General features: G+C 42.1%; 1 protein-coding gene across 4 annotated transcripts in view; it reads left to right on the top strand.

Moving 5' to 3' along the window:
* The window catches only part of septin12 (septin 12), an 82,522-nt gene that overhangs the window by 55,751 nt on the left and 14,409 nt on the right, over window positions 1–12,362 (top strand). For all 4 annotated transcript variants that reach the window (XM_073857341.1, XM_073857344.1, XM_073857343.1 and 1 more), the window contains 2 exons: window positions 3,246–3,500; window positions 10,106–10,234. In XM_073857341.1, coding sequence (XP_073713442.1) covers window positions 3,246–3,500; window positions 10,106–10,234 — 384 coding nt within the window. The remainder of the gene's footprint in view (window positions 1–3,245; window positions 3,501–10,105; window positions 10,235–12,362) is intronic.

The raw sequence follows: 12,362 nt of genomic DNA, 5'->3' as shown, positions 1-12,362 counted from the left end.
TGTTTTCAAATTCAGTGTCACATCACAAAAAAGGTCAAATTTAATGGTCGCACATGTGCAACTGGATGTAAAATTCAGTGGCACACTCTCAAAGCCCTGCTCTATGCTGCTTCCAGTCATGTCAAATATATATGGGCCTCGTATCCACATTTCTTAAAGTGCAACAGCAGGCACTGAGCAAATTAGATTTTTTTAATAAGTTTCACTTTTCCTGCACTTTCTCTCTCACTGTTTGCTTTTCTCAAGACTCTGGAAGACAGTGTCTTCAACCTCTTTATTTTCCCCCCATCTCTCTATTTGAGCTGAGCATTGCTCTGTTTGTCAGATTCCATTAAAGCGCAGACAGTTTTCTGACGGCATCAAAGAAATAAATGTGTCAATCTACAGTCGCACTGCCCGTTCTGCCTTTTCAATGAGTTATTTTGGCTTTAAACTTACAGGAATAGTTCACCCAAAAGTTTTTCAACAAAAAAGTTTCTTTTAGCAGATTGTTTGCTAGACGCACTGAAAATGGCTGATGACCACAGCTGGTATTTTATTGCTACGCGGAAGCAACAAAGTCATACACATTTGGAACAACATGAATTATAGATGACAGACCTTTCATTATTGGCTGAATTTCCTTTACTTCTTATAATAAACATCATGCGTTTAAGTAAACACGTGCCGTTTTGAGGCTGCAGGAGTTGTGCACAAACCTCAGAATTGCACAGAGGAGATGCTTGCATGTGCAGAATGAATCGCTTGCATGTGCAGTCTGTAAGGGAATAAGAAGCACAGGATTACTTCCATTTTGGTGCTTGCAGGAGGTAGAGTTTATTTATAACTTTTTAAGTCATCTGGATGGGATGGGATCTTGGCCTCACGAGGCTTTGGTATCTGATCTGATCAAATATTTGCATTGTTTGGCATGCACAATGCAACACCGCAGTTTCATTGCAGATTGATAACCAATATAATGGATATGATTGGATGGCATGACTCAGCTAGACTTAAGGGCTCGTTATAGTTGTGCGTAGGTCCTTTGGCGTAGCCGCGACGGCATAGGTTCCGCGTCGGTTTCATTTATACTTTTGCGTCGCCGTCTGCGTCGACGTGCAAACACACGCGCAAGACCGCTGGTAGGCAGTAACCATGCGTGTAACCACAGTAGCAGCACGACCGTCAAAGAAGAAGAAGCTTAGCAAGTTAAAGCACAAATGAAGACGAAACAGCAACTTGTTGTGTATAATTTGAGAAGACCAGCAATGATGAAAGTAAATAAACAGCGACTTTTGATGCAGTTTGAGTTAAATCACTCCTCAACTTGGCTTTACTTTGTTTTCACCGTCGCAAACGGAAATACCTATGACACAGTTTTTTTACCTGATGGGAGGGGTTCTGGTGGACCAATCACAGCACTTGCGGTCCGAGTAGATCTGACGTGCTGTTAAAAATTTTGTGAGGTGCACGTCAGGCTACACAGAGCTACGCACAGGCTACCGATATCCTACGGCGTAGAGCTTACGCACGACTATAAATCAGGCTTTAGGGGGCATGCACACCAAAGCTTTTACGCCGAGAGTTGAAAAATATTCAACTCGAGTGAAAAGCTCAGCTCGTCAATGTCAGTTCTTACACAGCCGTCAAATCACAGTTGAGGGGGGGCAAATATCACAACAACCAACCGGCGCATCGTACAACGACTGATAAACAAAGCAGAAGTATTAAAACAACCAAAGCGCTCAGCTGAAAAAAGCTGGCTTTCGGCGTCCACCTGGCGCTTTCAGCCGCATTAAAAAGCTTTGGTGTGCACGCCCCCTTACTGTGGGTTTACACCAGACGCGAGTTCAACGATTTGCGCGAGTAGATTACATACAAAGTCAATGCAAAGATGCGTTTAGATGCGTCCTTGTGTGGGGCGATGCGAATGACGCGATATGGGCGGCACGTTTACCGTGAAAACACGCGCTATTTGCCTCAAACAAGTCTTCGCCCAAGTTGAAAATGTTCAACTTGAGCGAAAAATTTGCATATGCACGAAGTTAAATCCCGCGAGTAATCTAGAGCAAGTAATGCGATGCCCCGCATTTGGTGTGTACATGGCAATAGGGTTGTGATCGAGTGGTCACTGTATAAGAAAGCCTTCTTTTGGAACAATATTGTAATAAATACCTTAGCATTGCAGTTGTTGGACATACTTCCCTACTACACAGCATGCAGTACATTAAGTTAGTAGTCTGAATGTCTGAATACTCCATATTAATGATATAAAGCCATAGGAGCCATCAGATTCAAATATAGAGATGACAGAGATTTTTAGCTGTGTGGATCTGTGGATGTGTCTCAAATATGCTGTTTATGATGTGATGTTTTTGCCTTTTTTAGTGCAGCAGTTCAAAATCAACATGTCAATGGATGTAATGCCATTCAACATCCTGTGGGGTGTGGCCTGTTTAATTCAAATTTCAGCTTATGAGCTGAAAGTACATTTGTGTGGGTGAAGGTAATGTGATTTCAACATTGCTATCATTCGCCTTGCAAATTAGAACTGCAGTGGTACAAACTACACCACAATGATAAGATAAACAACAACACCACCCAACCGTTGTTGCTCTCATAAGTCAGACAGGGCATCGCAGGTGCCCGTGCCCCAGTAGTTAACCAGTGCGGCGTAAACCGTTGCCTCTGTGCTAACTGCTCGCCAGTTATCTAAATGGAGCTGAACACCTGAAACTCATGCAGAAGATACATCTCCTGTTTGTGTTTTGTGTTGTTAGTTTTTTTGACAATATGTTGTATAAACCTCAATGCACATTGAGGGTACTTTCCATTTCAATTACATGAGTCTGGCTTAGTAAATCCATCCCTAAACCACAGTTGCCCATTTGAATCCATATGGCCTCACCTACAGTTACATTTATCCAAAGTGCTTTACAAGGTATACATGTTATCAGTATGTGTATATGGTTTCAGTTAGTCATGTTCTTTATGAATCACAACAACAAGTCCATGCACACTACATGGCTGAAAATAGGCCACCTCTCTTATTTAGATTTTTGCACTTGGCATGGACTTTTATCAAAAGCATCTTAAAGTGTATTTAAGCAATACATTGTAACACTATGTGTGTACCCTGGGAATCAAGCACGTGATCTTTGCTCTGCTAGCTTGATGCTCTACCAATTAAGCTACTTATGTATGTATGGATATGTATAAACATTATGCTTATGCTAACTCCTGAGTGTCTCGCTCTCTCCCTGCAGACACGGCACAGGATCAGGTCTTGGATCTGGAACCATCCGTCCAGATGGAGGAGGAGATGGAGGTTATTGAGGAGACAGAGGTGGAGGAGAGGAGAGTGGAGATCGAACATCCTCCGCCATGCCTCAGTGGATCTGACACACAAGGCATCATCAAGGGCAAGGATCTGTTCGGATATGTCGGCATCGAGGCGGTTCTGGACCAGATGAGACGCAAAACCATGAAGGCTGCTTTTGAATTTAATATCATGGTTGTTGGTAAGTGGAAGACATTGGCTCAACTTGTGACTTTTGAATAACTTTCGTGAGCAGAATCTGTCCAGAATGGAAGATTCATTAAAATGATTCAAGCTAATTCAGAATTGCATTGAAACCTTGCATTTAACTACATGCATAACCGCTCAGTGTAAATAACTTTTTTCTTCTTAGGGGGCTTCCAGTATGAACTTTAACTTAGATATTGTTTTCTTCTTGAGCCTTTGTCGCTTTTCTTCAGAGAGTTTAAATCGAAACACATTTATAAAGTACCAAGAACTGGGGAGGTATCTACAGTAGAGTCTGAAGGGCACAGGAAGTGTGCAGCTTATGACACAAAATAGCTACAGGCAGGTGAAGAGGAAATGGTGCCATCAGAGGAAAACGGACGCTTTTTTGGTGTATTGAAGTTTCTAAGAGATTTATCAAAAACAAACATTCATTAGAGTTTTAAAGTGCATTTTTGAGTTGCTGAAACAATAAGTTCTGAATTGATTCATTGGATTGAATCGTTTAAATTTATTTATTGAAAACATCAAACCCAGTTTTTGCTGTAAAAGTTGAACTTGCTATTAGGAAAGACACTTTTTATGAAGAGAAGCTATTAAAACAGCTTTGTCTTAATGGTCTCGAAGGCTTCATAAAACTACTCTATTAACATACTCCTTAGGAACCTTAATGGCCAAATAAAAAGCATGTTACATTCAACGCAATAATGATGCTTCTTAGCGATTTAGCCAGTAAAATATTCAAATATATTATGTTTATATCACCCTGTTGTTCATTAGTACCGTGGTTTTATTTTGTTTAGTCATGCAAGTCAAACATTTAAGCCAGGGTACTGTCCAAAGAAGTTCTTGGACATCTGCCCAATTAAAACTGGCCACCTTATTCAAGCCTGGCCAATCAGAGAGCTGGAACCTCCCAAATCCCCCTGTGCTTTTTGAAAGAGCATGCAGGAAGGAGTCAGAGAAGGAGGTGTTGGCTGAGTATGGGCTTTACCTAATTAAATGGCAGGGGCTATTGTTGTGTTGTCTGTGGTTTGGGAGGCAGGGCCCACCTGGAGCTGTGTGCACCACACAGTGCTCCCCAACTAGGCCAGCCAAAAGGGATTTATGATGGCAACAGCATCACAAATCCAAGACCATCCAGCTCCCCAACGAGAGCTATTCTTCTTTTACACATTTTTCTTTCCCTGTTTTTTAAGAGAGCTGCCAGGTTTTCCTCACTCTTACCCAGTGGCTCCTGTGTGGTGAAAATAGAGGGACTTTTGCCAAAACATTCAGACTTCAAGGCTGTGAGTCTCATAGAGAAACACAGTCACTCCAGAATAGCGTCAGTTAAACAAATGCATTACGATGTATGTGATATTTATATTAGAAAATATTAATGTCAGTGTTGGTGAACTACTTAAAGGGGACATTTCACAATCACTTTTTATAAATCTTTGCTGTCCCCAGAGTAGTCATGGGAAGTTCTAGCTCAAAACACCATATAGATAATTTATTATGACATGTTAAAAGTGCCACTTTGTAGGTGTGAGCAAAAGTGTGCCGTTTTGGGGTGTGTCCTTTAAATGCAAATGAGCTGATCTCTGCACTAAATGACATTGCCGTGGTTGGATAGTGCAGATTAAGGGCCTGTCCCATTTCTTCCCCCTTAAAACTTCCACTTGGTTTTGAGTGCCCTCGACAGTAAAGTGGGGTTTAAAATCTTTTCCTATGAATGGGACACCAATATATGGAAAGTAGCATAGGGAATGTGCTCACCTATGTCACACGCAGCGTCGACGCGTCTACCGGTAGCAGCCTCCTACTATTTTCATTCAGGAAAATGCTGGGCTCACAAGGTATCTTGGTTAATTTCATCTCCCACTTCATTTTAAACCTGACTACATTTTGAAGGTTTATTCTAAGGGGAAAATAGCACTCCATCTTGCTCCCTAAAGTAATGGGACGCCCTACACGTGCACACGCAAAAGCGAGGGTTAGGGCAAAAGTGTAGGGAAAGGGGGAGGTATTGGGACGGGCCCTAAAGCCGAAAGTATACTAGGGACGTCCGCGTATGCGCGCCGTCCGCATGACGTCATTTTCGTCATCAAGAGGGTCCGCGGCCGGCCGCGCGGACCGTCCGCGTGCAGCCCAAAGTTTGAGACCGCGCGGACAGTGCGGGTTCAGTCCGCGTACAACAGCGCATGCGCGTGAAAATATTTAGACAGGGCACTCCACTATAAACAATTATACAAAGGAAATAGACAGCATTTGCACACACACTATCGTTTTTCTTCTTTAACTTTTACTTCTTCCAAGAACAGAAAGCTCTGGAGCATGTTTGTTTGATTCCTGTTCTTTGTTGTCTTGTTGTTTGTTCTAAACTGTGTTTGCAATGGTGGATCAGTTACTTTTCTTCACCTATCCTAATGTTTTAATGTACTGTAAATGTCGCCAAATCAATGCTGCCCTGACAGCCTGTTAGACTAATAATTTGAATAAGAAATCATTTGTATTGCGTATAGTGTCGAACGCGGCCATCCGCGTGTAGCCGCTGGGAGTATACTCGAAAAGCTGCGCGGACGTGTGCGCGCGCGAGCCGGACGCAGACGCGGAAGTGGAAAAAAGGTATACCCCAGCCTTAAGAGGTGACATCACAAGGGGAGCCAAATTTCAATCATAAATTTTTTCACATGCTTGCAGAGAATGGTTTACCAAAACTAAGTTACTGGGTTGATCTTTTTCTGGGAACCCAATTATAGCCCTTAAACATGGAAAAAGTCAGATTTTCATGAACTGTCCCTTTTAAACTGCAGTTTAAAGTGATACTCCAGCCAAATATCAAAATTACCCCATGATTTACTCACCCTCAAGCAATCTGAGATGCATATGTCCATCATCTTTCAGACGAACACATTTGGCGTTATTCTAGTAAATGTCCATGCTCTTCCACGCTTTATAAAACTAGAAAACAGGGATCAGGGACCAACTTCTGATTTTGAAGCCCAAAAAGTGCATTCATCCCTCACAGAAGGAATCCACAAGGCTCCAAAGGGTTAATAAAGGTCTTTTGCAGGTGATCGATTAGATTTTACATTTTATAAACTATAATGACTAGCTTTAAGTAACGATGCCATATTGGACTCTTGCGATTCATGAGAAAGTCTTTGCTAAAACACTGTCATGAGTCCAATATGGGGTGGTTACCGGAAGCTAGTTATAACATTTTGTCAAACATGTAGTTGTGTTTAGTTGCTTATGTGTTGGAGAAAACTGTTAAGTTAGTATCTCCGCTATTTTTAGTTGATTGCTCTTAGTCTTCACCACAGTGAAAATAACCTTCTGCACCTGTTCTCACATCGGCCACACTGAGGACTTTTCACCTTGTTTTCACTCCTGCAGTCTGTTAAGGAGGAAACAGATCAAAGGCAAGTTTAAGCAGATCAGGGTAGCGATGTATTTTGCAAAGCACAAACAGGCCCAGGTCCACCGATCACTCCCCCAGAAACCGCTTCTTTTAACATTTGTTCTGGATGACTTTGTTCCTTGCCCCAGTGAACTGTGTTGGTTACATTGCTTTTGTAGTAAATATGCTGGCGCCCTCCATGCCTGCTTCTCTGGACTTGCATCAAAGGTGAACTGCTCTCTCTCTTTTTCTTTCCTGGTAGAGGCGGGTGTTAAAATGGACATGGTGTGTGACTCATCCTCTACAATTGCAATCCCTGTAAAACTAGTCACAGATCATTATTTCTTCTCTTTTATTTAGTATTTGCTTAGTACGTGGAAATTTACTCTTTTATTGATTTAAACATGTTTTTAAATATTTTTTTTTTAAAGGGACACAGATGTTTTAAGCTCATAGTATACTCATATTTTTCGATCTAATGCACAGCCTTGCAAAGTATGGTTTATTTGTAATGCACACAACCTGTACTACATACTACATTCCATCGGCGGCTCGTGACTGCTCATCCAAGGGGAGCAAATTCAGAATATGTCTTCAGAATGTCATGTGTGTTGCTCGTGTTTTCAAAAAATTTGTTTGTTGCATCATGTGAACCATGTGCATCACGTTTTGTCAAGGTGAGTGCCTGCTGCACACGGGTCAAAATCATTGATGATAAAAGAGACGCTCACGTTCACAAAATACACGCAAGACACTCCCTTAACAGTAAACTCTGATTACGCATGAGATTATGCGAGTATCTGGCAAACGCGAGCGTCTCTTTTATCATGAACCCTTTGGGCGCATCTGCAGCGGGCACTTGTTTTGACAGGACACGTGATGCACATAGGTTCACTCGACGCGCAGAACACATATTTTGAAATGATGACACACATGACGGGCTACATACATGTTGTGACAAACTTCGCATCGAGCGCCCTCGAAAAAAGAAGTCACCACTGGTGTATAGTATGCGCTTACTATTCTGATGACAAAAATTGCGCACCTCGGCATAGACATACAAATAATGGAATGTACTTCGGCCCTTAGACGCAGATATCTTCTGAAAGAGCTTTAGGTGGTTACCCAGTTAGACCAGCATCAAGCCAGCTGAAAATTCATGATGGTCTTGTTAGTTAGGCATTGCTCTAGCAAGCTTGTCAGAACATTATTAGGTGTGTTGGGAAAGCTAAAATGTACTAGGCTCTTTATAAGTATTTGACAAGATACAGGAAGAAGAGAGATTGTGTAAAAGCAAGATATACACAACAGGAAGAGGAGTAAGACTGTATTTGTGGAATACTGAAGGAATAGAGGAAACATTGTGTTGTCTACAGGAAGAGTTTAGTGCAGTATGCTTGGCTGTCCATGTTTTTCTGCCTTGGGCAGCTCTTATCCAAGATCCACACACACATGTGGTAGCACTTGGAGACTGTTGGACTGTATAGTTTGTCCTCGGTTGTAAAGGTCAGGACCTTTCTTGTAGCCTCAGGGCTTAAACTACTGCAAGTCTCTTGGTTTCCCATAAGCCCACAGACTCCTAGCGTTCTGCTCCCAACTGGAAATTTAGCATATTCTGGTATTTACAAAGTCAGAGGGCTTTGTAGATATTATGTTCATAATCGAATTTTGTAAACTGCACTTTTGTAAGAAATTGCTTATGAGATCTCCGTAATATTCCAATAGTTTCGTCTACACGAGATTAGAATGAAAGCAAACGCTCCTCACATTTTTGGGATGTGTTTAAACGGCAACAACATAATAAAACACGTACACACGACAATCCGGTCGTGTTATCAAAAACTTGCACTTTAAAACTCATCAAAAGTTTGCATTTTCAGGACCCTAGCCAAACTGCATAAAACTTTGTGAAACAAGTCACTAGGTCTAAAAGTTTTAACATTGTTGGAATTTAAAAAGAAACCTCTGAGCAAAATCATTTACCTCTTAAAAATGCGTTTGAAAATCAGTTAAAGTTAAACAGATATGATGCTGCTAAAATTACTGCTTGCATTGCTTGACATTTTATGTGGTGTAGATAAATGACAAGCTGTTACTACTGAGTGCCTGTCCAATGTATGATTCAAAACAAGCGCCTGGCTGTGTCTAGTCTTGATTTCTTGTTAGCTTATTTCAGCACATTGTTTTTATGAGCCCATCAGTGCTTTAACAAGTACGGCATATGTGACTAAACTGGACGTTTCAGGAAGTTCTGCCTTGCTCAGCCATTGTCTAAGTGGTTAAATCAAGGAGCCTCAGGAGGACTCGAGACACACGGCACGTGTGCGCGCGAATGCTCGTGTTGTCGTTTTGTCATAAATTTGATGTCAACTGCCTCCCGTGGTGAAAGGCCATGGCGTAAATCCATCAAAGCCTCTGTTGAGTTGGGCAATGATGAAGGAGCCAGATTTCCTCGGCTATATCGTCTATCTTTGTCAAATCTCTGTCAAGTCTATCTCTGTTTCATCTGTCGGCGGCTTCCCGAGGCACCCGGGCCCCTCAACAGGTACAAACGGAGCTGCGAGAATGTTTAGCACGTTCCCCACCCCTGCCAGATGTATGGGGAGCTGACCAGCGGGCCCAAGGACCCTCGGGAACGGGATGATACACTGTCTATCATCTGCACTCAATACTAAGCGGCTCACGTTAACACAGCACATGCCCTTTGAGGCAATGAAGGTGGCCCCATAGATTCCCTCTTATTTGTTTGAATTGAGATTGGTCTTGATAAGCCTCCCTCTCTGGTAATAGCTTCCTCACCGTGATCGGATCTCCGTGAGGGCCGGCGTGAAAGAGTCATTAGGTGTAAAAGCTCCCCAATGCTCCTTCCGGCATGGTGCTGTCAGCGTGTTTGGACACCAGGCAGATAAGACACTAAAGTCTTGGCCCGACCTGGTCCTGTTACATCACTGATGATTTGCAGTATCAAAGGCTTATGCAAACCCGGGATCGAAGCCTAGCTCTGGCCGGTCACGTGGTTTCTTTACAACCTCATTTTTATGTGTGCCGTCTTATCTGTGAGCAGTAATAAAATTTTATTTCCACTGCTAATGGTAAGCAAAGGTCACGCCGCCAATAACCATGCTCTAGGTCTGCCACATATGGGGCTAATGGTACCTTGTGTGCAGTTTACAGACAAAAGTCATTAAATCTATTCTCGTTCTCATCGACAGGTCAGAGCGGGTTGGGAAAGTCAACGCTTGTAAACACGCTCTTCAAGTCCAAGGTCAGCAGGAAGTCCTGCACTCCCAACTACGAGGAGAAGATCTCCAAAACTGTCCACCTGCAGTCAGTCAGCCACAGTGAGTTTTACACACATGCGCATACACACACGCACTTCATCTCTTCATCATCACACATGAGTAGATAAAATAACTGTTTACAAACAAACACTTGGCAGTGACACTTGGATTCTGGAACAGACCTGTTTGAGATTAAAGCTTCATTGCTGATCAAAACCAGAAAGTTCTGTGTAAAAAAATTGCTGGAGATTTGAACGCTTTTAGATGTCCAACAACTGACATCATTTATTAGTTTATAGATCACAGTCAGTATGATTTGTTTTAATCTAAAATTTAATCTAAGTATTTATTTAATGAATTTTATTATAATTATTTTATGCGCATTTAAAGTCCCAGAGAACAGGAAGTTGCGTTCGACTTTTCTTCCGTATTGCGATGTTTTTCCGAGGAAAAACTGAATATTAAACCACTAAAATAGCAGGTATGGCTAGTTTATTACACTGTGATTTGATTGTATATGGAATAGTAGGCGTTGCATTCAGAAATGGAGTTCACAGGAGACTGACTGTGGGTTAACAGCACACGCGAGTTCAACGATTTGCGCAAGTAAATTACATACAAAGTCAATGCAAAGACACGATCAGACGCGTCCTTGCGTGGGGTGATGCGAATGGCACGATTTGAGCGCCAAAAAAGGGTCTTCGCCCAAGTTGAAAATTTTCAACTTGAGCGAAAAATTCGCATGACACAAAGTTAAATCCTACGAGTAATCTAGAGCGAGTAATGGTTCGTTTACACCAACCGCGTTTCAGGCGTCAAAATCACGTCTACCGCACCTAGTTTGCCGCTTGAACAGTTTGAATGCATTCGCGCATGTAGAGCGAAGTAGACACACGGAAAAAGCAAGTCAGAGGCAAAATCCGCTTCTTGTGGGAGGGGCAAGTGTTATGCGATTTTCTGTTTGCAAGATGACTGATGTTGATTGTGCATTTATCGAGAGAGTTACCGGTAAGAACTTGTGTCGTATAGCTCAGGCTCCTGATTGCTTAACGCGACGCAAAATTCCACCAAAGTAAACATTTTTCAACTCGGACGTCAGCCGGCAATTCGCGTCAAACACAAAATGCACAAAAAGCACAACGCGAGCTAGACGCGCGAAAAAGGTGGAAACGCGTCTTCCGTGCCTCGCCAAACGCCTTATCTGCGCCGCGGGACCTCCAGGCGCGCGTCAACGCGTCTTCACATTGACTTAACATTCAAATCACTCGTGTTTACGCCTCTACGACGGTTGGCAGACGCAGCATAACGCAATGTCCCGGGTTTGGTGTGTACGTAGAATGACAGTTAGAGGGGGCGGGGTAAAAAGATGCTCCGCCTAAGCTATCTAGCTGACGTCATTAGAGAAGGATTCCCACGAGAGGGTGGAAGTACATTCTCAGATTCAAGTTAAAGTTTATGAGGGCACATACATTTAAAAAAAAAATTAGGGCTGCACGATAATTCGCATGTAATTGTCATGCGCATCTCGTCAGTATGGAGCGGCATTTACTACACAAAGCCGTAGTTCACTGACAATTTCGCCTTTATTATCGCGGACGTATCACCTGCGATATGAATGCGATATAGCCCAGCTTGTCAGTGAACTACGGTTTACTAATCAAGGAACCGGCTTTACTGATGAGATGCGCATGACTATCGCATGCGTTTTATTGTGCAGCCCAAAAAAATTTAGAAAAAAATAAGAATCGTCAGTTTTAATGGGGACTTAAATTGCATGCTGTCATGTTTTGTCTACCATTTTGCTATATGTAAAAACAGTGGTCAAGAAGCACTTCCTGTTTCAGTTGTTTAGTTGTTTTTTATTTCATATATATTACTAAGTCTTAAAAATGTTTGTTTAACATGATACAACGTTAAAAATCAAAACCTCTATTGAGTTTTTGATTAAAAAAGTGATAAAGCTTGAAACAGGAATTGCTTCTGGACAAGTGTTGTTTACATCTTGCAAAATACAGGCAACATTTCTCAGGGTTCAGACGTGGGAATTTGATTAGAGCAAAATCGTATTTACTGCAAAAAGATGAAATAACTTTATGTTTTGCTCAAACTACTGCATTAATAGTGCTTATTAACAGATCAGTACAGGTAGCACTGTTCAAGGTTAACACTTAAAATGATCCTGGCATCA

This window comes from Misgurnus anguillicaudatus, chromosome 19 (assembly GCF_027580225.2).
Source record: "Misgurnus anguillicaudatus chromosome 19, ASM2758022v2, whole genome shotgun sequence".
In the NCBI taxonomy this organism is placed as follows: domain Eukaryota; kingdom Metazoa; phylum Chordata; class Actinopteri; order Cypriniformes; family Cobitidae; genus Misgurnus; species Misgurnus anguillicaudatus.
The sequence above is the reverse complement of the archived record's forward strand: the minus strand, read 5'-3'. Positions and strand labels throughout refer to the sequence as shown.